At 50.0% G+C, this 24,527-nt stretch overlaps 1 protein-coding gene across 3 annotated transcripts in view; it reads left to right on the top strand.

The window, feature by feature from the left end:
* Positions 1-24,527, top strand: part of ANKS1A (ankyrin repeat and sterile alpha motif domain containing 1A) — a 176,734-nt gene that overhangs the window by 102,465 nt on the left and 49,742 nt on the right. For all 3 annotated transcript variants that reach the window (XM_016223704.2, XM_016223708.2, XM_016223706.2), the window contains one exon: positions 3,212-3,801. In XM_016223704.2, the coding sequence (XP_016079190.2) occupies positions 3,212-3,801 (590 nt within the window). The remainder of the gene's footprint in view (positions 1-3,211; positions 3,802-24,527) is intronic.

The following is a 24,527-nucleotide window of genomic DNA, read 5'->3' on the forward strand; positions in this document are numbered from 1 at the left end:
GGTGATTTGCCTGGAAGTCTAGCTTAGGCTTGGGCAGCTTTCTGTGGGATGAGAGCACAAGCTTATCGTAAGACCCCATGTTTCTTAGACCAGGCTCCTTGAATACCGAAGTGTCTTTCCTAGGGAGTTGCCTGGGTGACTCCTGTAATTGTGAGAATCTCCTTCTGTGATTTCTTTTTTTGTTTGTTTTATTTTGTTAATCCTCACTGGAGGTAGAGGATATTTTTTCCATTGTTTCTGGGTTTTGTTTTTGTTTTTATTAGAGTGGAAGGGAGGGCGGGAGAGAGAGAGGGGAACATTGATGTGAGACACATCGGTTGGTTGCCTCCCACACGTACCCCTACCGGGGCCAGGGATCGAACTTGCAACCCGGTACGTGCCCTTGACTGGAAATTGAACCCTAACCCTTTGGTGTGTTGGCTGACACTCTACTGAGCCACACTGGCCAGGGCTTGTGATATCCTATACTCCATAAAGTATCAGTGGATTGTGGTTCCTCTAATGGGATTATACCCTCAGAAATTCTTTCTCTTCACATATTTCCTTCTTCCATAAGTTTCCATTTCTTTCTTCTGCCCACTTCCTTCCCCTCTCTTCAGTCTGGTATTGAGCTCTTGGCACCGGCCTCTCTTCCTTCGTTGAAGGCTCACTTGCATGGCAGCTGTTAGACAGGGCCCCCATTGTGGGCTCCCGCAGCAGCAGCAGGCACTGTCTGTGGCCTGGGCTCTGAGGTCCGCCCACGAACAGGAGCCACGCTGGCTCCCAGTTCTGGACTGTGGTGTTTTTCTTTTGTTGGACTCACCCCTTCCCCCTTCTCAAATGGTTAAAGAAGAAGCCAGAAGCTGATGCAAAGAAATGGAAGCCTGTGCTCACTCCTGTCACAGTCCTTTCTCTGTTTCAGTGCAGTCAGAGGGACGCTGCACCTTGGGCAGGACCTGCAGGAGGCTGGCCATTAGAATTAGTCCTAGAGGTGGCAGATTTTGCAACTTGATTGCCTCTCCCATCAACCTCTTTTAGGAGTGCTGTGGGCCTGCGCCACCACTGAGTGGTCATGTGTCGTCCTCCCTGGGGCCCCGCGGCGCAGCGCACAGGGCACAGGGCAGCTTTGTTCAGCCCCAGTGCGCCTTCGTGTTCATGGCCCTGGAGCCATGGTGTCCCGGGCCTGAGCTCAGCTGTGTGGAGCCCTGTGTTTGCAGCGTCAGTTCTCCTTGGGGAACGATTCAGGTTGTTCCGCGCCCTGCACCTGACCTTTGGGGAGTAGGGTTTGTGAGTTAGGGGTGTGAGAGTCCTGAAGCAGTCAAGTGTAGAGGAAGGAGATGCCAAAGTTCATACTTGTGGGCTCCTGAGGGTATGTAATCAGAGCCGGAGAGTGGAGTTAACCGGCTGCCCCTCGGCAGCCTCTACAGACTTAGCTGAGTCGGCAGTGGAGACTGAACTGTCCTCCAGATGGTGGGGTGAACTGAACCATGTCCCTGCTCAGACCTCAGGGTGACGGCTCACTATGAGAGCTGGTTGTTGGGACCCTTCCTTAAAGGCTGTCTGGAAGAAGCAGCGCGGTGGCACCAGCACTGCACACGGGCAGAGGGGCTGAGTTAGTGCAGCAGGTTTAGGAAGTGCCCCCCCCCACCGCCCTGTTCAGTTTGGGCTCTGAGCTCCAAGGAGGGGCCTTGGGCTGCAGGCACACTGATGGGGAGAGTGGGTGCTGTGCAGGCACCAGGCAGGGCTCTGCAGCACACCGGAGGGTAGAAGTTGGCCATACAGTATGGGGGAGCCTTGGATTCTCATCGCCATCTTAACATAAAAGGGATTTTGAACCCTGCAGTCCAGCCTACTCATTTTAGATTCTCATTTTAGATACTGAAGCCCAGCAAGGTGAACTCAATGCCAGGGCTGCACAACTTGTGAGCAGCGCAGCCGGGAGGGCCAGGTGTTTAGGCACTTGGGTTAAAGTCTCCCCCACCACCTTGGATCGACCCCCAAGGCCTAAGGGCCCTCGATTTCTCACTTGTAAAAATAGCTGAACTCGACCTTTCAGTTCTAAGATTCTCAGATCTCATGAATAGTTCTTGGGACTTTGGGCAGACGAGGGAATCATTCGGTGTATGTGCTGTAGCTTCCAGAGAAAATAAAGTTGAATACTAGCTTTGGAATGTGAGCTGGGACTGGCTGCAGGGTTGTCTTCTACCTGCTGGTATGGGTTAAAATCTCTTAATGGGTCCCAGTTCATGCCAGGCGAGCCCCTTGGGTGTCCCAGTGTGAGCCCGGTGTTGGACTCTGATTTGGTCAATTATTTATGCTACTCCAGGGCAGAGGTATTCGATACCCTGGGGGAGGGCACAGTAGCCGTCGGCTTCATGAGCTGTTAGTGTCAGATTTCTGGGATGGTAGGGAGGTCTGGGAGACCTGCAGATGTCTCCTGGCATTGACAGATTAGACCGTTTTGTTTTTAGTGGGTCAACTAAGGTTAAACTTAAACAAATAGGAGCAGCTGGGACGCTTTGGAAGGGGTGAGATGTGCACGTTCTCAGAAAAAAAGAAAAGTCTGTGCTCCCTGCGGAAGGAAGGATGAGGCGTGGAGCTCAAACAGCCCCCCAAGGAAGGAAGCGGTCATTTCTCGGCCGTTTGTTTTGCACTTTCGGTTAAGGAATTCCAGAAGTTGCAGGTTGTGGATCGTGACCTCCTTTCTCTCCCTCCGTGCTGCTCGCCAGAGGGAGGGCGGGCTGTGGCTCTAAATAACACTTTGGCCTTTATGGACCCGTATCAGATGTTCCAGAAGCTCGGCTCCCTTGCTCACACTTGCTCGCTGGCGTGCTCGCTCACTCTCTCACTTTTACTCCGTGTCCGCTCACTCTCTCCTCACTGTGTCCTTGCGTAGGATATAGTTAGCACTTCTCGCCTTATATAGCAAGGTCTGGTCGTTAATGCTAACAGAAACCTAACAACAGGGAAGGCTGCCAGATAGCATTAATCAGGCCAGTGTTTGGAATTTCATAAGTGCTCTGACTTTGGGTACAAATTGAACATTAAGAACAATACGAAACTGTTTTCTTCTTTCCTCTCTCTTCTCTCCCTCTGCCCTCTCCCAGCCCATCCAGCATCCCTCTCTTTCCCTCTGTTTGAATTCCTCTACTCTGCCGTATGCTCGCTGCATTGGAACTTTGTTGATTTTTGCCACGTTTAATTTTTTATTTCTCTCTCCATTCACTTCAAGACCACAGGCGGAGCAGCAGCATCCGGAGCCAGGACTCTGCGGAGGGGCAGGACGGGCAGGTCCCAGAGCAGTTCTCAGGTCTCCTCCACGGCTCCTCCCCGGTGTGTGAGGTGGGGCAGGACCCCTTCCAGCTGCTCTCTGCCACTGCCCAGAGCCATCCGGAAGGTTCCCCCGCGCAGGGCACCTGCCACGAGGCCAGCATGCAGCTGGAGGAGACAGGCGTGTGCGCTCCTGGAGGCTCCCCGCCCAGTGTCCTGGACCAGAGTAAGAGAGGGGCCTACCCAGCAGGCCTGCCCACCACCAACAGCCAATCGCACCCCGAAACTTTGACTCACACAGCCTCTCCACACCCTGGTGGTGCTGAGGAAGAAGGAGACCAGAGCGGGGCCAGAAGCCGAGTCCCTCCCACCAGCAAACCCAAAGCTGAACTCAAACTCAGCCGCAGCTTGTCCAAGTCTGACTCTGATCTCCTGACCTGCTCACCCACGGAGGACGCAGCGATGGGGAGCCGGAGCGAGTCCTTGTCCAACTGCAGCATTGGGAAGAAGAGGCTGGAGAAGTCACCCTCCTTCGCCTCGGAGTGGGATGAGGTAAGGCCACGTGACGTCACAGAGAGCTGGCCACAGCCCACCACGGCTCCCCTGTGCATGACTCCCAGGACCGGGATGTGGGCCAGGGTGGCCCTGGTTCCTTCACTGTGACCAGAGTGGTTCTGACAGTGTGAGGGAAGCAAGCCCCAAGTAGCCAGGGCAGGAGATCTTCCTACCTGGACCACAGAGGACAGGTCAATCCAAGGTTTAGCTGGAGGGTGGAGGCGCCCAGCACAGCAGGACAGAGGGGGAGGCAGTTCCCATGATGACATGCTGTTTGGAAATATGTGAGTCCCATCAGCCCCACTGAGGGAGTCTTGCTCACCCTGAAGATACTTAAGAAGAGCTCGAGTCCTTTCAGGGGTCTTCGGGAAGGAGGGGAGGTCCAGGGTTAACTAGGAGGGCAGAGCAAGGGGCCGGGCTTTGGGGGAAGCTGCTGAAAGGGGCTCCCAGGGGGCCTTTTTCTTCCCTATTCCTCTGCCTCCATGGTTATGCTTACTGTGTCCCCTAAAAGACCCCACGCCTCTCCCAGCAGAAGCATCTTGCCCACTCCACATCCTCAGGTTGGTGAGACGAGGGTGGGGGATTCAGGAAACAGAGGGGTTAGTGAGGAGAGAACATTCAGGTCTCCCTCATAACCAGTGCTGTAGAGTAATTGGAAATATGTACCCAAGTACTTCTCAGTAACCTGTGGTGTATGTTGCTGGGCAGAAGAATGTTTCTCAGAGATGGTAAACACCCGGGAATGTTAAAGTGCTACCCTCACAGGCTTCTGGCTGGGAGAAAGCTGCCTTTGAAGTGGACTGGGACTGGGTCTGTCTCCCAGGAACACTTGCAGGAGATGAATTTAGCTCTCGAGAGGGGGGAGCGGTGCAGCTGACATGTCCATTGAACAGCGTAGACTGAATGCCCAGCCCGGCTCTATTCTGGTTGCAACTGCAAAGTTATGTAAACCACAGCCGATCCCATTCCCCTGTGGGAACAGGGTGGGGCAATTCCTACCGCACACTTATCTCCAGATAAGATGGGGTTTAGGACTGTTGGTTAGGAACCCTGCATACTAGGAGGTCTTCCCATTGGGTGAAGCTGTGTGAGGTGAACTTGTGCTGGGTGCAGGCCACCAAACGGAGCCAGAATGAGGGACAGAGCTCCAAGCCCCTCGGAGACCACGCACAGAGTAGTGTGTGTAGGCATGTGACAGCTGTACTCACTAGTCAAGCCAAGACCAAAGTGGTCTGTGAGGGAGGTGTACCTGCACTCTGAAATGGCAGGAGGGGTGGGTAGAGGGGCACCATGGGAGCGGGGCATGGGTAGGAGGTGTGAGAAGGAGGAAGGGGCTTCAGGGCACATCCCAGAGAGGTGGGATTTGACATGAAATTAAAGAACCAACATGTTGGTTAAAACCAGGTGGGAGCTAGTGGGGCAAAGAAAGGGCGCTGCAGGTGGAGAGAACAGCAAGAGCAGAGGCGCGGGCTTGGGGACGCCGGGGTCACTGGACTTCTGTCGAGTGTGGAGTTTGTGTAGGGGAGGAGAAATGAGAGTACAAAGTGAGATCGGAACCAGGCCGTGAGAGGCCTTGAGCTTGAGGCTGAGAAATGAGAATTTGATTTGATTTGAAGGCACTGTCTCGGAATCCTTCAGATGGCTGGAATTCAGCCGTGCCAGTCGAATGCATTAATTGCCTCTTCTCTGACTGCATCTCCTAAGCATGCCTCTTCCCAAGAGGTCAGCAGTGCTGGGCGTGCCTCACAGGATGTCTCCGCTCTGTTAACAGGCAGCGTCGCCAGGCAGTCTGTGGGCTCCACGTTTCCCCTGGAGAAGGAGCGTGAGCTCACCGAGGCGCGGTGCAGCCCAGCTGCGTGGAAGCTGGCTGTTGGGACTGGTAAACCCGTTGTCTCTTGGCATCTTAATGAGAGGAAGTTCCCATACTGATGTTTCCTTTGCAGGTAGACGTCGTGGGGGGTACAGTGAACCTGGGGACTGTGCAGGGTGTCCCAGGCCAGTCCTTAGTGTGGCCCAGAAGTGCTGCTACATTTTAAATTTGAAAAACCTAAAGGGAGTTGAGGACTTATTGGAAAGAATTCAGAAGACTGAGCTTTCCTTGTGTAGTAAACCGTCACGGGGCCTTTTATGTGCAGCCCTTCAGCATTGTTTCTGAGTCTGTTATACTTGTTTTTGCTGGATATCTCTGTCTAAAGAGAAATCTCAGAGGCATTTCCCAGGGCTTCGGTGGACTTTCCTAGAAGAGCACATTCGTCAGTGGCTGCTCCCTGCGCTGCTTTTATATCTTGTGCTTGATGGTTTTTCTCTTTGTCATCATTAGATCCCCAGGAGGTGGGGAAGGCTGCTCTAAAGGCTGGGCCTGGGAGGCAGAGAGCGGCTCTGGGAGCCCAGGCAACTGTGATCCCAGCACCTGATGAGCTGTGCTGTGAGCTGGCCAGGCCACTCCTAGAAGGTAGTGCAGGGTCATACATGAGGCTCAGGCCCGGAGCCAGCAGATCCAGCTTTGAGCCTCAGCTCCTCCAACTCCACCCTGATGCCTGGATGGCCTCAGGAAGCCTCAGTGTTGTTACCCTTGCTTGTGAAGTAGAGGCAGTTTCAGAGTTGTTTCTACCAATTAGACAAGTGCCTAGCACAGGTGCTAGTGTGTAAAGAGTATTGCGGGCGTGGTAGCTTATCGTGCCTGGAGCTTGGGAGGAAGAGGAGGGGAGCCTGGGCGTCTTCAGACCTCAAGAAAGGCAGAGCTTATGGGTGGTCTGGTGGTGGCGAGCAACTGGGAAGCAGTCAAGTTGAAGCCCCTCAACTCAGGACCCCCTGCACGACTCTGCCCCACCCCAGACCCGGAAGAGCCCACCCAGCCTGCAGAAGTAGGGTGGTTGCCCCCACTGTTCTTTTGAGAAATTGATGAGCCTTTCTGCCTAAGTCCCTGAGAGAAGAGAGGCTCTAGAGAAATTTGCGGCCCTCTCTGATGTTTATTTTTCAAATGTATTCTACATACAGTAGTCCCCCACTTACCCCGTGAGGGATAGGTTCCAAGACCCCCAGTGGATGCCTGAAACTGTAGATACTAATGACCCCTGTACACACACACACACACACACACACACAGTTTTTTCCTATACGGACCTGCCTATGGTAAAGTCTAATTTATAAATTAGGCACAGTAAGAGAGTAGCAACAATAATAATAGAACAGGACAGTTATAGCAATATATTATGATAAAAGTTAGGTGTAGCGTCTTTCTCTCTCTCAAAATGTCTTACTATACTATCCTCACCTTTTCACTGAAAGGAAGCACTGTTTGGCTTCCCTTTGGCATACCCGAATTGCTGGCATCACTGCTGTTGCTCTTTGGGGCCATTAATGAGTAAAATAAGGGTGACTTGAACGCAAGCACTGTGATACCATGAATGTCAGTCTGATAACTAGACGGCTACTGAGTGGCTGACAGGTGGGCAGTGTGTACACCATGGAGTTGCTGGAAGAAGGGATGGTTCACATCCTTGGTGGGATGGCGTGACACTTTTCTCATGCTACTCAGAACAGTGGACAGTTTTAAACTTATGAAATGTTTATTTCTGGAATTTTTCACTTAATAATCTTTAGTGCGGGTAACTGCGAGTGACTGAAACCGCAGAAAGCAGCACTGTGGGTAGGGAGACTGCTGCAACGGCCAGCAGCAGCTGCTGCATCCAGTGGGGTTTGGTTTGAGGTTGTATAGTTGGGAACGTGCACAACTGATAGGCTAGGAGTCACTTTTTTCCAACAAGTGGTTTGTGCAGCCCTTGTTAATTACAAGACTACTTCTGGAAGTTAGCTGGTTAGGGTGAACCTCTGGGATGCAGTCCATCAGTGACACTAGCATGCTCCCCGTTTTCCGTTATACTTTTGGTAACAAATGGAGTTTGCTTTTAAAAGCGCTCAGCATCAGACAAGGTCCAAATCTGAGCTTCAGGCCCGGCCGGGCATGGCTCAACGGTTGAACATTGGCCTAGGACCCAGGAGATTGAGGTTCAGTTTCCGGTCAGGGCACATGCCTGGATTGCGGGCTCGATCCCCAGTCGGGGGCGTGCAGGAGGCAGCCGATGCATGACTCTCTCATCACTGATGTTTCTGTCTCTCTCTCCCCTCTCCCTTCCTCTCTCTGAAATCAGTAAAGATATATTTAAAAAAAACACAAAAACAAATCTGAGCTTCCGGAGACACTTTGTGTTCTCCAGTCAAGTCTAACATCCCTGCATCATAGAAGTTAAACTGACAAGCTGTACATAAGTAAAACTTTAAAGAAAAGGAGTAGGAAAGTCAGCCACATCTCCCCACGCAGAGTTAACCTCTGTAACATTTGATGGATATCCAAATTTGGGGTCTTAGTGTATTTAGATTTGTTTATTATTTATTTGTTTGTTTTTACCAGGTAGCTGCCTATTGGGATATGTTACCGTGGTAATGTCTGGATCTGGATTCAGATCTTCATTCTAAAGGATGTAGCGTTCTGTTCTCCGACTCTATCATAAGGTTACCTTGTGGTTTAGTCTCCAGTTGTTCAGTACTGTGCAGGGCATTTCCACCAGCTCTTCAGGTGCACTCCCTCTCCTCCCTACCTTCCTGGGTGTCTCAGGACCCGACCTGTGAGAGTCCCCCTGCTGAAGACCCTCCCCCAACAGCTGCTCTCTCTGGGTTCTGGTAACCAGCCTGGGGCTCCTGGCTATGACTGTCTCACATAACCTTGCTCCTGTCCCTGTCCCCTACCCGAACCTGTGTGAGTAATCCCTTGATTAAGCTCCATCAGTTGCCCAGTTGAATGTGCCACCCTTCTGCAGGGCCCCTGAGTGATAGATGTTTCCAGCACTGTTTCTGTCAACTATGAGCAAGCTAGCTGGCCATGTGCTTAGTTTACCACGGCTTGTGTGCACAAACAGAATTAATCTTCACTTGCAGATGACCCATAAGGTGTAGATACCCAGTGTTCTGGGAAGCAGGAGAGATTCATCATTTAGCTTGAAGCCTTTCCCATTCCCAGTTAAAGGAGGAAAACTGTCCTTTCCACTGAGTTGGCAGTGTGGTCAGTATTTCAGCCATGTGCTCCTGAGCCCAGCCTCCTAGGTAGATTTTACCCTCTGTGCCTGCATTGCCTGACCCATCCACGGGTACACACATGCAGCAGTCAACGTCTGAAATAAACACCTATTTAGAACAAAAATAGCATTCCAGTCAGATTGTTGTTGAATGTATAGAACGCCTGGGGTCCAGCAGGTCCCTCACATATCTGTTTTTGAATGGGACCAAAACTTCTGAAAGAAACCACGGGAGGCTGCTCTTCTGCTCGGCATAAACATCTGAGTCATTCAGAACTTGGCAAAGGCTGATGGCGTAAATCTGTGTTTGGAAATCAGCTTCATAAATATTAGACCATTGGAAAGCGAGCAAAGAGCAGGACAAGCTTCGTATGCATTCTGTACAAGCTGAGGATAATTTCTGGGCAGGGATTTGGGGAATGTCCCAGTTTCATCTGACATGGTAGCTGAGGAGACCCTGGGCCCTTTAACTCTCCCCAAGCAGTAAGGTGGCAGCAGCAGGTTGGGCACCCATCCAGGCCAGGTCCCGCCCAGCCTCGCCCTTTCCAGCAAGCTGTCCAGTTGGAGCATGATGTCATCAAGAGAAAAGCTGATTGGTGCAGCCGCACAGAGGCTTGGGCTGCTTTAACCCTTCAGGGCTGGGTGTGCGAGAACAGTGACTTAGATGAAGTAAAAAAAGGGCTGGGCATGGGGTTCCGCAGGCAATGGCCAAGCTTCCGCTCCTGTTCTGCAGAACAGATTGTTCTCTGTGTGTAAACAAGCATGCTGTTGTAGTCCTTTTTGCTGAGCAAAGCTGTCTCACGCTAAACAGGAATGTGACACTTCTACCTCTGGGGACAAAGTAGAGCCTGGAGCATCTATTTGAGTTGCTTCCATGCGTACACGGAAGTCACAGCTTTTGTCCTGGAACCTCTGACTTTCCCTTGGCTTTAAGTGCTCTGTTAAGATTGAGGTGTTGTGTGTTTTTTTTTCTCATATTTTAAATATACTCTCCCCCTGGCCGGGTAACTCAGTTGGTTAGAGCATTGCCCCGATACCCCAAGGTTGTGGGTTCCGTCCCCAGTCAGGGCACATATAAGAATCAACTAATGATGCAGAAATAAGTGGAACAACAAATTCTCTCTCTCTCTCCATCTCTCCCTCCCTCCCCCTTCCTCTCTCAAATCAATAAAGAAAAAAGTAACAATAACAATCTCACTTATTTTATAGGCAGCCGTAAATAAACAGCCCCGGCCTTTCTGTCTGATAAACCCAAGTGATATTTGTTGGCCTGGATAAACATATGTATGTGGGCATTTGCATGGCCTTGATGCTAACAGGAGGCACACCATGTTCTCCCCAATAAGCTGCAGTGGGCCCTGGCTCTGCAGTGAGCTGGTGGTGAGGTGCCCGGTGTGCGCCCCACCACCACCCCGGAGCCTCTCTGGATGGTCTCCCGGTGCCGCCGTGCCCCCGATGGACAGCTTGCTGGACGGGGCGGGCGGCTGGGACCTGGCCTGAAGGGTGCCCGCCCTGCTGCTGCCTCCTCTCCTCATCGCAGGCGCCTGGGAGCCGGGCCTCTTTCCTTTCCTCACTGTCATGCTCTCCTCTGCCCTCCTGATTTCCCCTTGGCTCCTTTTCCTGTCCTTTCACTCACACTCTGCTGCCTTTTTACCTCTGTTCCCCACTCGCTTGTCCTCGCCTTCTCATCTATGCTCTTTGCTGTCTTTCTACTTTATTTTTCCTCCGCATGCCTCCTGTCACCGGCGGCTTCGAGGAGCGGCTTGCTTCGTAGCCTTTCCTTCTCAGCATCGCCACCAGAAGGGTTTTCCTTGTCTCTGCCCTCTGCGGAGCCGGGCCCCTCCCCCACCCAGCGCCACCCACCTGCCCTTCTGAGCTGACCTGCTCCGCTCAGCTGCACTTGGAGGGGGTGGAATTTGTGAAACTGCAAGAGGAGAATTTCCCTTTTCTCTTTTTTTGTTTAATTACATTTTTAAAAAACCACGAACAAAAAAAACACCGCACCAAAAGCTTGAGTGACAGTGAGTGTGGGCGGATATATGAGAGGAATCTGATCTTTATTCCAGTGCGTACAGAGGCGGAGAATCCGAAACATTTTCTGGAGCATTCTCTATGTACTGTGGTCTGGTTTTGTATCTCTTCCGTCTTTTTTTCTAGTAACAGCGTCAGTAGTATGCAGCCTGAGTGATGGGATATAATTTAGGGAATAGTCGTTTATCTTATATTACTCTAAGCAATTGTTTTAGGGAACAAGGGGAGGTATTTTCACATAATCGACAGTAGTGTCAATGTGAAGTATGTTTCTGTTACGATTATCCGTTGGTTCAGTTAGTTTGTTGGATGCCTGCTCTGTTGCAGGCATTGTTCTGAGCACTGCGGGTGAGCAGTGAGCAGAGCAGACGGAGTCCTCTGGCTCAGTGAACTGGCCCTGCACAGGGCCAGAGGGGGACAGAGAAATAACGGAGCAGTGGGGCTGTGGCGGTGGGGGAGGGGACCCTAGGAGGGGCGGGGAGACTCCAGTGAGGAGCCCAGAGACCTGCCTGCCTGGGGACAGGACTGGGGCAGAGCTGCTGAGCTGCTTTCTCTGTAAGAGAAATTTAAAATTCAGTTCTGCACTGACACTGCCTTACAAATACGCCTTATTACTTCACTTCTCGCTTCCTTTCTCTTTTTTGCCATTGTTGCTTCTTTTCTCATCTTGTTTTTGTCCCTTAATTTTTTCTGACTAAGCTGTTTTGGGTGACTTTTTTAATATACATAACATACATACCTATGTACATACATGATATACACACACACGCTAACATGCATACATGATATTTTTAGGCAGTTGAACTAGAATGAAATCTGAATTTCTGAGACGTTCTCAGATGCCGTCTGAGTCGTCACCCTGGGCAAGGACCAGTGCTTGGGTTCTGGTTGAGGGTTGGGTGCTAGATCATTGTCTTAGGAAATACATTTCCATGAGTGCCTCACATGCCTAAAGCAGAAGTAAAATCTAAAAACCTGGATTATAAGGCAAGGGGAAAGAAATTGAAAATTATTTAGACCGGAAGATGGCAGGAATCTAGAAAACGGAAGACCCTGTGAGAAGGGGACAGCGATTAGATGTTCAAGGAGTCAGGGCAGGTGGATCTGGGTGTCAGCACCCAGAACGCAGAAGGGTGCTGATGCCCTAAAAGGCACCCTGAGGGCTGAGGGCCTGATTAATCTGTAAGGCTCCCCTTAGGTCCGAGCCCACAGCTTCCAAGCAGGGCATTGTAGCCAGTTAGAGAGTGAGATGCTGCAAGTATCAGACACACTCTGACCCTGGGTGGCTCAGTGCCCAGGAGCTTCTCAGACGCCAGGTATGGAGAGTGTGGTGCACGCATGCACATGCATGTGAGGGGTCGGGGTAGGTGGGTTCTGTGTTGTTTCAGATGGTGAATTGCATCGTATCTGGGTGTCCAGCTGGGGCAGGGGGGTATCTGTCAGCCGTGAGCGGAACTGTGGTTGGGCGGTCCGTGAAGGGGTGGTGCATGCAGGCCGAGGCCTGGTTGGCGTCAGGACGCCGTGCGTTGGGATGTCTCTGGCCTGCCCTCCTTCCCAGCACATCTGCCCAGGGGGCTGCTGCTGCTTTTGCCTCCTCATCTCTGGCTCACATGGAGCCATGGAGGCATAGCCAAACAGGCTGGCTTCATTGCATACTCATAAAACAGCTATGTTTCTGTGTTTTCTCCTCCTTGAAATGAGTAGGACCCAGAGAAGCTTACTTTGTTTAGAGATGTGCCGTGTGGTCAGTGGCCAGTAATCCCTGGCCAGATAGTGAGGGACAGGCTTCTTACTATAAAAGACTCTAGGAAATCAGTCAGTCTGGACCTCCTTGGGCTTCTTCACTGTGACCCTCAGCAACGACACAGAGCTCTTTTCTGGACCCCGATGTTGTGCCAGCACCCTCAACGATGTGACCTCCAGTCTCAGCTCTGCTTGTTCATGAAGGAGGGCCCGCCCTGCCCAGGCTTCCTTTGCTTTCCTTTTTCCTTTCTTCCCCATTAATGCTCCTTTTTGATGCCACGTGCGTAGCCAGTGGGTAAGAAAATGCTTGTGGCCTGAAGATTTGGGGCAGGACAGATGCTGAGCGATCTTCCCCTGGTGTCCTGCGCTGCCTTGCTCACGAGCTCTAGTGACCCAGTCTCTGGCGCCACAGGGCCCACCTGTCCATAATTCAGGGCAGCCTGTTTATCTGTCTGGACAGGTGGAACTGCGTAAGCTCCCTGGGGCCTCCAAATGAGTTTGTCTGACAGTCTGTTCTTGCCTGTCCTGATTTAAACAGCCAAGAAGCCGTTGTAAACTCAGTTGAAATGGTGTGGTTTGTTTAAATATTTCGGTTCCTTTCCTCTTTGGCCTCAGTTACTTTGAGCAGAACCTCCCCCCAGAACTCTGGGAGTGCCCTGTGTCTGTTTGCAGAGGACGTGCGGTCCTGGGCTTGCTGCTGGGTTAGCTTCCCTCACCAACACCAGACAGTGGATAGTTTGGAAAGTCTCTCTTTCTCTTCAGGGGTTGGCCGGACCTCTGCTGGCCCACAGCATAGGAGAGAACCCATGGGACTTGGGGTGCAGTGGAGGAGTGCACTTAAAGGGTAGGAATTACCAAACTCCAGGGTCTTGAGCTGTGCCTTTGAAGGGAATATTTGTCTTAAACAACATTCATTTCAAGTATCCTTCCAGAAATATTCTGTGCATATGTAAGCATTTCAGACATGTTGAGTATTTTTATTTTTATTTATTTATTTTTTTAAATGAATGGTGTGGCTTGGTTGAACAGCATTCTATGCACCAAGAGGTCCCTGGTTCAATTCCCAGTCAGGGCACAAGCCTGGGTTGCGGGCTTGATCCCCAGTGGTGGGCGTGCAGGAGGCAGCCTGTAGGTGGTTCTCTCTCATCAGTGTTTCTCTCTCTCTCCCCCCCTTCTCCTTCCTCTTTCTCTCTAAAATCAATAAAAAAATTTTTTTAAAGATAAATGGTTCCATATTATACTCTGCTCTGAACCTTGCTTTCTTCACTTAATATTTTTTGAAAATCATTCTAATTAACTGCATACTTCATAGTACTCCATAGTATGGACACACTATTTATTTTAAAAATTTCCCCTAGGTGGACGGCCTGGATGTTACTAAGTTTCTACTGATTACAAGTAATGCTGCAATGCATACGCTTATTCAAAGTTATTTGAAAATAAATTTCTAGAAGGTGAACAGCTGTGTTAAAGGGTTTTAGCTTTTTAACCTCTTTGGTTAACAGATTGGTATATTATCTTGGAGTAGTTTTAAAGTGGTGTCTTTTACCATGAGTGAGGTTGGCGTCTTGGTTGTGTTTAAAACACACCATTTTGTGAGTTCTGCTTGTTCCTTTCCTTTCTCTTGTTTTTTTGGTATGTTTTTATTGTTGAATCAATTTCTTTCTTTGTATTTGTAGAAACCCTTTATATTTGAAGAAATTAGCCTTTTATCTGTGGTATCAGTAGTCTTTTGGTTTTGTTGATGGTATTTGTTGTGGGTTTTGTTTTTTTTAATTTAACTTTATTGTTGAAAGTGTTACAGATGCCCCCATTTCCCCCTACTGAACCCCCTCCTCCCCACTCCTTAAAATTGATATTTAACTTAATTTTAACATGCAGAATTTAAATTTTTTTATGTAATTGAATCTATCATCTTTTCGTTAATGAGTTGTGGGTTTTGTGTTCTAGTTAAAAAGACCTTCCCTACTCTAAAAAAACTTGTGTGTTTTTTTCTTCTAATACTTTTTTTTAAAATATATTTTTATTGATTTCAGAGAGAGAAGAAGGGAGAGGGAGAGAGAGAAACATTAATGATGAGAGAGTCATTGATCGGCTGCCTCCTGCACACCCTGGAGGTTGAGCCCGCAACCCAGGCACGTGTCCTGACCGGGAGTCCAACTGCTGTCTCTTGGATCCGAGGTCGATGCTCAACCACTGAGCCACACCGGCTGGGCTCTTCTTATACTTTCATGGTTTCATTTTTCAGGTTTAAATCTTTGTTTCTTATGGAATTTATGTTTTTTATTAGGAGTAATAAGCCGTCCACTGACTCTTTTTCCTCTTTATTGTGGGAAAACATGTAAGGTGCGCACGATGATTAAATATTCACACGCATTGTGGACGTCCCCACCAAGCCAGTCAGCATGTCCGTCGCTTCACATACTGACCTTTGTGTGAGAACATTCACGTTCTACTATCTTAGCAGCGTTCACTTATATGATAGTGTTACCGTGTTGCACGAATCCTCAGGGTGAAGAAATGAGAGCTTTGAGAGCGGACAGGACTTGCTTCAGGGTTGGGGCTGGTGCACCAGGGCGGCCAGCTGGAGCTGCATTTTCTAAGCCACGATGAGATTGTATTTAGAATGTAGGTGCCCGGATTTTTGTTCGGTGTTAGTCAGCAGTTACTTTTCAGCTAGTTCCCCTTGTTTGAATCCAAATTATTGCAGCACTATTTTACTTTTCCCCCAACTCCAGAGAAAGCCTGGATTTTCCTTTTTGTTGTTAAGACTCAAGCATGCCTTCCCTTGCTGCTGCCCCCATGGGGGACTGCTAGGTGTTCCCTCTGTGACTTGCAGAGTGACGGTTGATGGCCAGCAAATCCTCAGATTTAACCACGAAATCTGAGTTGCCTCCAACTGCCGTATGAATAGTTGCTTCCATGTTCTCTGAAAGGGATCTCCAGCTTTTGCTTGGGAACTCCAGGTGACACCCCTGTGTCGCTACTGCTGTGTGAGATCGTGGAAACTGCTTTCTCGTTTCCAGCTAAAACCTGTGACTTGCACCTCACCGGCCTGGCTCTGACTCCTGGGTCACGCACACTGTCCTCCCTAACAGTTGTTCAGACTTTTGAACTGAACTTAAACCCTCCTGCCCTGAAACTCTCATTTCCTTGCCAGGCACCCAGTTCCTTCTCACTCTCCGCAGGTGGTTTGTTCCCATACTGCTTCTGTCCTGGCCATTCTTCGGTGCACCCAGGTCATCAGGTCCTCTTACAGGCCTGTGATGTCACTGCAGGTGACATTGTACACTGCAATGAGATTCTGCTTGTGACGTGGCACCGGTAATGCATCACCAAGGCGGTCAATGTGCCTCGTGCTCTCCTGAAAAATTAAGGGGATCAATTTGCCAATGAGCCCAAATCAAGGACCCTTGCAGAGCGCCCCCCAATCAGGAGGCTATACAGAAGCCACTCTGTGAGGCGACAGAGCTGCTTGTTGCCTTGTGAAATGTTCCCCCCAGTGCTTCCTGCTTGGGAGACACAGCTCAGCCTCTCCTCCGGGTGCCTTTTGGTTAAATCAGTGTAGGTCTGCTCTGCACCCCACCACAGACCAGTGACCCAGTGACTGCCTTCTCTCCAGCTATCAGCACAGTCACCTTGCTCTGGGTCCCCAAGACTTCCCAGGCTTTGCTTAGCAGCTGTAGGACTCACATGACCTCAGTTTGCAAGTGAAGATGCTTCTGCACCAGTTTTTCATTTGAAACCAACAGGATTGGTGAAAACTAGCAAAGCCTGTGCTGTATCAATGAGCCCGAGCCAGGCCCATAAAGGGTCTCAAGCCCTCACTTGCCTTTGACTCTAACCCTTTCTCTTCTCCTTCCCTGTGTCAGCCCCCAATGCCTTCTCCCAGAGTCTCTCCCCTTCCTCCATTCCCACCACCTTCCTGGTTTCACCCCCACAGTCACCCCTCAGTGTCCTGCTTGCCTCTGGGCTTCCTGCTCCTCTGGCCCATCCTTCTTGTGGTTACCTTATCATGTTCCTAAATATTTTGTATACCTCCCCTGACTAAAAACTTTCCTTAGGGCCCTATTGCTGTGGTACAGAGTCCAAATTCCTTAGCCTGGAGATCATGGTTGTGCAGAGAATGAACCTGTGGTCCAGCTTCTATACTTGGCTTTCTCTCCCATCTTTTACTCTGTTTTTCTGGCCCCGGGCAATTTCTTTACCCACTGTTTTCCTCTACACTTTGGTTTATAGCTTTTCCCTATTGGAGTGTCTTTCTCCATTTCTTTTGGTTGAAATTCCACCCTTCTTTAACGCTTGCTCATCCATTCACTTGGCACATTTTTTGAGAACCTACTGTGTGCCAGGTAGTTCCAGGTGCTGGGCATACAGAAGTGAAATAGTAAACAAAACAAGCACTCACCCAGCTTTTGAGGGACTTGGAGTTTAAAGAAAGAGACAGAGATTAAACAGGTACAAACAAATAAAGGTGTTGTCACAAATGAAAGTAAGTGCCCTCAGAGAAAAAACCCCAAGCTCTACAAGGCGGGAGGTGGGTAGGGCTTCAGTTAGACCGGAGGGGTTAGCCTGGTCGACAAGGTGGGACCCCCGGTTCAGGGAGAGGTGTCACCTCTCTGCCTTAAACCTGCCCCTCGCCCGAGGCTGCAGGGGCGGCTCCTTTGGCAGTTCTCACGTCAGGCACTGATTTGGCACTGGCACTGCTGATCAGTGGTTGCTTTTTTTGTGTGCTGGTGTGTGTGCATCGCCTGTCTCCCTAAGCAGATTAGAGACCTTTCTAGGGTAGTAATGACACGTTCATTTTTACAGGCCCTTAGGCGATCTGGCCCAAAAGAGGCACTTAGAAATGGGAGTCAGTGATTAAAGACCCCAGGAGGATGTCAGAGGTTGGGGTCACTCCAAAGACAGCTTCCTTTTTCTCCTTGAGGGAGATACGATAACTAAGTCCTTCAGCTCGGCCTTAAGTTTTAATGTTTATGTTCTTTTTCATTCTCTAGTTATAAGTAATAGCCCTTTCATGCCCCACCTGAGGGATTCTAGACAACGTGTGGAGTAATTGGCTTCACAGATGGGAGCATAGAAATTTGTGGATTTCAGGAGAGGTTAGTGACGTTTCATGGATTTCTCCATTTAATAGAGGGGCACTCCCACCTCCATTTCTTTTTATTGAAAATGTTGCTTTACTGAAACATTCTCATTTAGAAAGGAGGGGTTGAGTTTGACATCTAAATGCTAATATATGTTTTAAGCTAACTCCATTTACTGCCTGCTCCACCCCCCTATATAAAACACTTTACCATCTGTAAAGAATGTTGAAAATAGAAGCCCCTTGGCAGTGTTTCTGTTTTCCGGTGTCATATAGGTGAGACCAGTTCTTGGCCCCTAATCTTTTAAATTAGATTGAGAGGAGAAGAGAACCACACAGATATGGTATGTAGTGCAATGACCACATTGGCCCTGCCCAGGCTGCGGCTATCCCCATGGCACTCCAGGATGTCACTGCACAGAGTGAATGCATAACTAACCAAGTACTCAGCTGGGTCCGTGTGTCTAAAGCCATTTACTGGCTCGATAGGCCCTTACCCAATAGAGCAGAAGAGTTAGCGTCTCTGACGGATGTGGTGCTGGCAGAATTGATTCCACTAAAAGAAACTTTTCAAAGCCCATTTTTAAAAAAGAAAGAGTGCTGCTGATCCAGAAGTAAGGCCCTTGGTGAGTGTCCCCTGTTGGGTGTTAATGAGAGGTCTGGCCATGCTCTGTGTAGACAGTGCTGTTTCTCTGCTAAACCCCCCTGGAGGTTCCTAGATTTGGCTTTTCTTCATCCTGGGCAACAGCCCGAGCACTGTGGTTTCTAAGGCCAGAGCCTGGTGACAGGTGCGAGTGTTTCACTGCAGATGAAGGTTTCAACATAAAGTCTCCAGACTCTGGAGGATGGAAAGAGCCTGGTCTCATTGAAGAGCAGAGATGCGTGGCCGTCCCTGTGCCCTGGGAGAGTTCACCGGTCCAATGGACCTGAGCAGACTGGGTATTGCAGCCTGTTCAGCCCACTCCTGGGACAGAGCTCCACTCAGTGCTTTATTTGGAGTCATCAGTGGTGTTGATAGCCATAATTCCTTTGGTCAGTCATTCCACAAAGCCACATTTACTGGGTCTTGACCCAGCTTATAAAAAAGTGCTGTCTGTCCCTGGCTGGGGTTGGGCGTCATCCTGTGTGTAAAAGGTCACCGGTTCAATTCCTAGTCAGGGCACATGCCTGGGTTTTGGGCTCGATCCCTGGTAGGAGGCATGCATGAGGCAGCCAATCGATGTTTCTTTCTCACATCGATACTTCTCTCTTTCTCTCCTTCTCCCTCCCTCTCTCTCAAAAAATCAATAAAAAAAATATATTTTAAAAACGGCTACCTGCATTGGGACGGTACTGTGTATTCCTGCCAGCTTATGGCTGTGCCCTTTACTTGATTTAGTTTAGACAGTGCTCCTACTTATATTAATTAAAATACATTTCCAGGCCTTTGCAGGCTTAGCCTACTTGGCCCAGTGTCACTGCATCATATGCTCAATTTTGTGTAACGTGGGGTTGTGTCTGCTTCTTTAGTGTTGAGCTAGAAAAGGAAGAGCAGCATCATAAAACTTACCAGATCACCAAGGTGAGGGCTCTACATCGAGGAGAGGAAGCCCGAGCTGTGAGCTGAGATGACACCTGAGACCACAGAGGGCCTGAATGGCTCAGCACAGCCTTGCTCCTAAATCTGAGCACAGTGAGACAAAACACAGATGCAAAAGCATAAAGGTGGTGTATTAGAAAAGGGAGCAGTTCCCTTACCCTGGGCAATAGTTACCCTGTGGGGCTCATTACCTTGCGAGCAGGTGGAAAACGTTGGCTTAAGGCCCGGCTCACCACGAGAAACAGGCAAAGAGGCCCTGGCCAGCCTCCTGGAGCCTCCACTGCACCTGCCAGTGGCTGCCCGGCTGGCTGAGCCTACGCCTTGTCAGCAGGTAATTATTAGGTGGCAGCCGTGTGTCAGGCCCTATGCTAGGTGGTGGGTGCAGGGCTATAGTAAAGGACATGGCTCCTTTTCTTAGGGAGCTGAATTCTGTACAGGGAGGGTTTAGGGCAGCTGTCTGCAAGTAGGGACTAGGGGCCTGTCTTAATGATATGCTTCACTGTTTTTACTTTTTTATGGGTTAGATCAACAAAAATAGTTTCCTATATATGCTTTTATTTATACCTTATATGAGACTGAGGAAACGTTTGCTGTTCATACATAAAAGCCTTTTGTTTCTATTTGGCTTGGCTCGGCTCGGCAAGGGACTCCTGAGATTGCAGGCGGGTGAGTGCCCTCCTGATGCTGCCGTTGCTGGGCTCTGCTTCCTCCCCATTTCTCCTCAGCGCCAGGCTGATGCATGGGTCTTAGGGTGGAGGTTAGCTTTAGCTGAGTGTTCTCTGCTGCAGATCAGAGGTGCCAAACTGGGTTGTTAGACACCAGACAGCCTCACTCCTCTCCTCAGTTCCTCCATCTGTGAAACAATAAAACAATGCTTCCTGCAGGTTCCCCATGGAATCTGGAAGGTCACTGTGCTGCCTGGGGACACATGGTGAGGTGCATGCAGAAGCCAGGCCTCAGAAACAGCGGTGTCACAGTGTCGCCCTTCACAGGCGGCTGCCTCTCTCCCGCGGGCGTCCTGCTTGGCATTCAGAGCAGGAAAGCTGTTAGCACAAGGCTCATTTAAAACCCCAGCTGAGGAGGTTATCACACCGTCCTTAATTCTGGTGAGCGGCTCCAGTTTTCCCTTTAGCAGTGAGAGTGATTAAATGTCATAATATTTCAGGGAGGACCAGTTATGGGCATGGATTTCATGCCGGGTGCTTCTATGTTCTTTGGTTGGTATAGCACATAGTACTGACTGCTTTGGCAGCACCTTTAATTGGGAGCATTTGCTGAATTGGACTGACCAGCCGGGAGAGTCTTGGGGTCAGGACTGCTGCCAGGGACTCCTTTGATTCACTGTAAAACATCAGGGCTGGGTGGTTCCCTATGTAGGAGTTACCTCCTTTACAGGTTAGCAAAGTGAGGCTCACAGAGGACATGACCTACCCAGAGTCTCACAAGACCTTTGGCAGTGCCCAAACCTCTGTTGCCTGGCAACATCTTTGGCACAGAGTGGATACTCCCAGCTGCTGGGAGTTGTTTGAGAAACAGAGCTAATTTTGCCTTTTTTGGTTTGAGCTGCCCGCACACCAAATCTGATTCTGCTTCAGCGACTGGTCTAGAGTATTGGAAGATCCCACTGGCTTTCTTAGAACAGACCATCAACCTTTCGTGTTGCAAATGCCAACTGGTTGGTTCTTTCCCTCATTGGTGGCACTTTAAAGCAGTGGCTCTCACAGCGTAACCTCAGACAGCTGCACCTGGGAACTGGTTAGAAATGCCAGTTCTCGGCTGCTCTCAGACCCACTGAATGAGGCACTCGGGGTGGAGCCCAGCAGCCCGTGTTATGTATGCTGTCCAGGCAGCTCCTGTGCCACGGGAGTTTGACAACCTTGCTTCAAGAGGGGAGTCTCAGCAGTGTTATCCCCGGTCGTGAGCAGGTTCTGCAGCGTGAGCAGGTTCTGCAGCGTGAGCACCCAGGCATGCACATGCGAGAACTAAGTGTGGGGGTGCATAGCACTAGTAATCAAATAAAATTTAATGCAAGTTTTATCTGACACATTTAATATATCCATGCTAGTTACTGTGCTAGTGGTAATTAGGCAAATGAACAGCAGTTCATATAAATGGCGTTAATGAGTATTATGCGGGCAAATCAAGTTTTTATGGTTTTTCCTCATTAGCTTCCTAGTGTCTGATAGCAGCTATGGTGTTGGCAGTTTCCTCATTACGTAGATATACATCCTTCAGACACCCAGCGATACATACACTCATTCACATTTGAAATTTGGCTCAGCTTTCCTAATTGGGCTTCCCTGTGACCATCTATCTTAGATGAGTTCCCCCCAAAGCAGGATTTGGATGCAAATAGTTTATTTGGGAGGTTAGCCCAGAAGCACTGGTAGGGGAGTGGAGAGGGAGAAGGAAAGCAAGGCAGTGAGGGTTTGTTATCAGGGGTTGGCGCTGGGGGCGCTGGGCACAGGCCTGCTGGGAGCCCTGGCAGGTGGCTTCAGCTCCCCACTGACGTGGAGGGAGCCGGGGTATTTATCTTCCATCTTGGGTCAGTCTGGGTGAGAGCGGCTCCCTGAGTGGGAGGAGGGGCAGGCATTAACCCAGCCCACCCAGGCCAGGCCTGGAGGGTCCTGGTAGCCCAGGAGAGCCCTCAGGGTTGCAGGCGCTTGCAGTTGAAAACTGTGCGATTGGCAGGCCCAGAGATGATGGCTGCGGAGCAGGTGCAGGCAGGCGCTGTCTGCTGTCCGCTGCGCCCCCTCCGTGGTCCTCGGCAGAGGCCCCTTGCTCTCCTCATGCACCCTGCGCCCCACCTGGGTGGTCGTGGAGGAGCACCACCCCTTCCCTCTTGGAACTTATCAGGAAAGATCTGATCCTGGCCCCCAGTTCTGGAGGGGATGTGGCAGGCAGGTACTCGGGTCACAAAGCAGCTGCCGGGGGTGGTGGCAGGAGGAAGGGAAAGATGAGACTTTGGGTCCCAGTTGGAGCCAGGGATGGGGCAGGGTGTAGTAAACGAGCAAACCTGGGGCTGGACGCGGCCAGCGTGGGCTCGCTGCCCTGGTGGAGAAGGGAAAAGAGGTCTGAGCACAGGTAGGAGGAAGAGAAGGAGGAGGCGGGAGAGGAACTTAGGCCTCTTGCCAGCAAAGCCCGACTTGCCTTTCCCCCCAGCCCCGCACGCACTGTCCTCCCGGCCACTGTGTATTCGGGTCTCCAGGCTGGGGAGACAGGGAGCTGGTGGCTTACCAGGCTGCCATCAGACACTAGGGCTGTCTTAGTAAGATAGCCCTCAGTACAGCTTTGACTGGTCCGCGGTGGAAGGAAAGCGTGGTGATGGTGCTGGGTCGCAGCTGCCTTTATTCTGATTATGTCCACCCTGTTTTGTTCTCCAGTTGTCCTTTTATAAAACATGTCAACCTAAAATTCTTTTCCTTTATTCATATTTTTTATTTTGAAATAATTATAGATTCACAGGAAGCTGCAGAAATAATACAGAGAGGTCCTTTATTCGGTACCCTTCACCCATTGCTGCCGATGGTAACATGCTTACATAACCCCAGGACGATCTCGGGGCCTGGAAACTGCATTGGTGACCACAGACCTCACTCCCGTTCCACCAGTTCTTTGGGCACGCATGCCGTGGTTTTGGGCTGGTTCGCGTAGCCACGCACCTTAAGCAAGGATGTTCCCGCATAACTGCCATCTCCCTCATTCATCGTGTTAATTTAAACTCCTTATCTGCCATGATGAAAAACTGGCAACCTTGTAACATTCCATTATCCCAAATGGGGGGGCTTACAAACTTGCTAAGTTTAGGGCTCACGCCCTGTGTCCCCTGTTGAGGTGGGACCGCGCAGTGCTCTGCTCAGAAGCCATGTTCCTGAAAGACGTAGGGGTCAGGGATGCAGAAACCTGGGGGTGAGAAAGCTCACGTTTACCTCGGGTCTTTTTCATTCAGGGTTCAGCCTTCTGGCGGCTTAAGTATCTTCACCAGGGGCTGCTCCACCTTCTGTCACCACCCCACCTGCAGAATCAGTGGGGAATTCAGCAGAGAGGCAAGAAGCAAGGGCTAGCCCTTATTGCCCGTCTCATTGCCTTGGTTCAGTTATGTAACCTCCCTGAGCCTTAGTTTCCTTACCTGCCACACCAACAGATCCATGTGGAAAATCTCCAAGACCTCTGCTGGCTGTGTCCATGGCTTCCTGCCTTGTGCAGCTCTGGCCTCCTGTCCTGTTTGCACAGGTGCCGAGATCCCAGGGGCTGAGTTTGTTGATCCCTGTACCAACTGTACTCACTTATTCCCACTTCTGGGAGCAAATAATTAAAAAGAGAGAGAGAGATTTTATACTTTACAGTTTTGACTAAGCCATCCTGTTTATTTTCAACCATGTAGGAGCATATTTGAGAGTCTGATGCAGGTGCGCACACATATGCACGTACACATACGCATATATACACATGCACACATGCATACACACACATACAAACATGTACACATGTACACAGACACATACATACACACACAGCCAGAGCGCAGAGGTATTTGAGAAAAACAAAGGTCTTACTGATCATGGTGGCAATGAACAGTACACTTCCTTCATTCTGAGCTTACGCTTTCTCTACACTGGTTCATTTGTTGCTCAAGCACTTGGTTTTGTAAAAGGTAGAATCTTAGAAGCCAAGGTTCCCATACCTCAGGTAACCGTGGAGCTGGGAAGCCCAGCCTGGAACTCCTGACGTTTTGCTGTCAGGCCTCAGCAAGCTTCGCTTCACCCCTTTCTTCTCTCCCACAGACCTAAGGGATTGGTGCACTTGTTCAGGCTGCCAGTTCTGTCTCCTCCTGCTCTCCTCTGCTCCCAGAAGCCTAGAGGAAGGACAAAAGTGTCCATTGGCTCCCCAGTTTTTCTGTATCTGAAATAAGCACCCAGTTCCTTTTAAGTTTTCACTGCTTGTCAAACAAAACAAAAATGGGAAACGGAGGCTGACAGAAATAGCCAATAAGTAGGAAACAATGGAGATGTTATAAAATTACTGGAAATACTAACAGTAATAGTTGCCCTGGTTCTTACAAACTTGGCCTTTCCTTGGCTTCTCCTGATGTCATCTTGAGACTGTAGCCCCCACTCCTTTTCTGAAGGGCCCTACCTCCTAGACGCGCACACAAGCCCCTAGAGAACAGTTCTTGGCAACAATAAACGCAAAGCAGTCGAGACTCGTG

The sequence above is a fragment of the Miniopterus natalensis genome, chromosome 5, assembly GCF_054644295.1.
Source record: "Miniopterus natalensis isolate mMinNat1 chromosome 5, mMinNat1.hap1, whole genome shotgun sequence".
NCBI lineage: Eukaryota > Metazoa > Chordata > Mammalia > Chiroptera > Miniopteridae > Miniopterus > Miniopterus natalensis.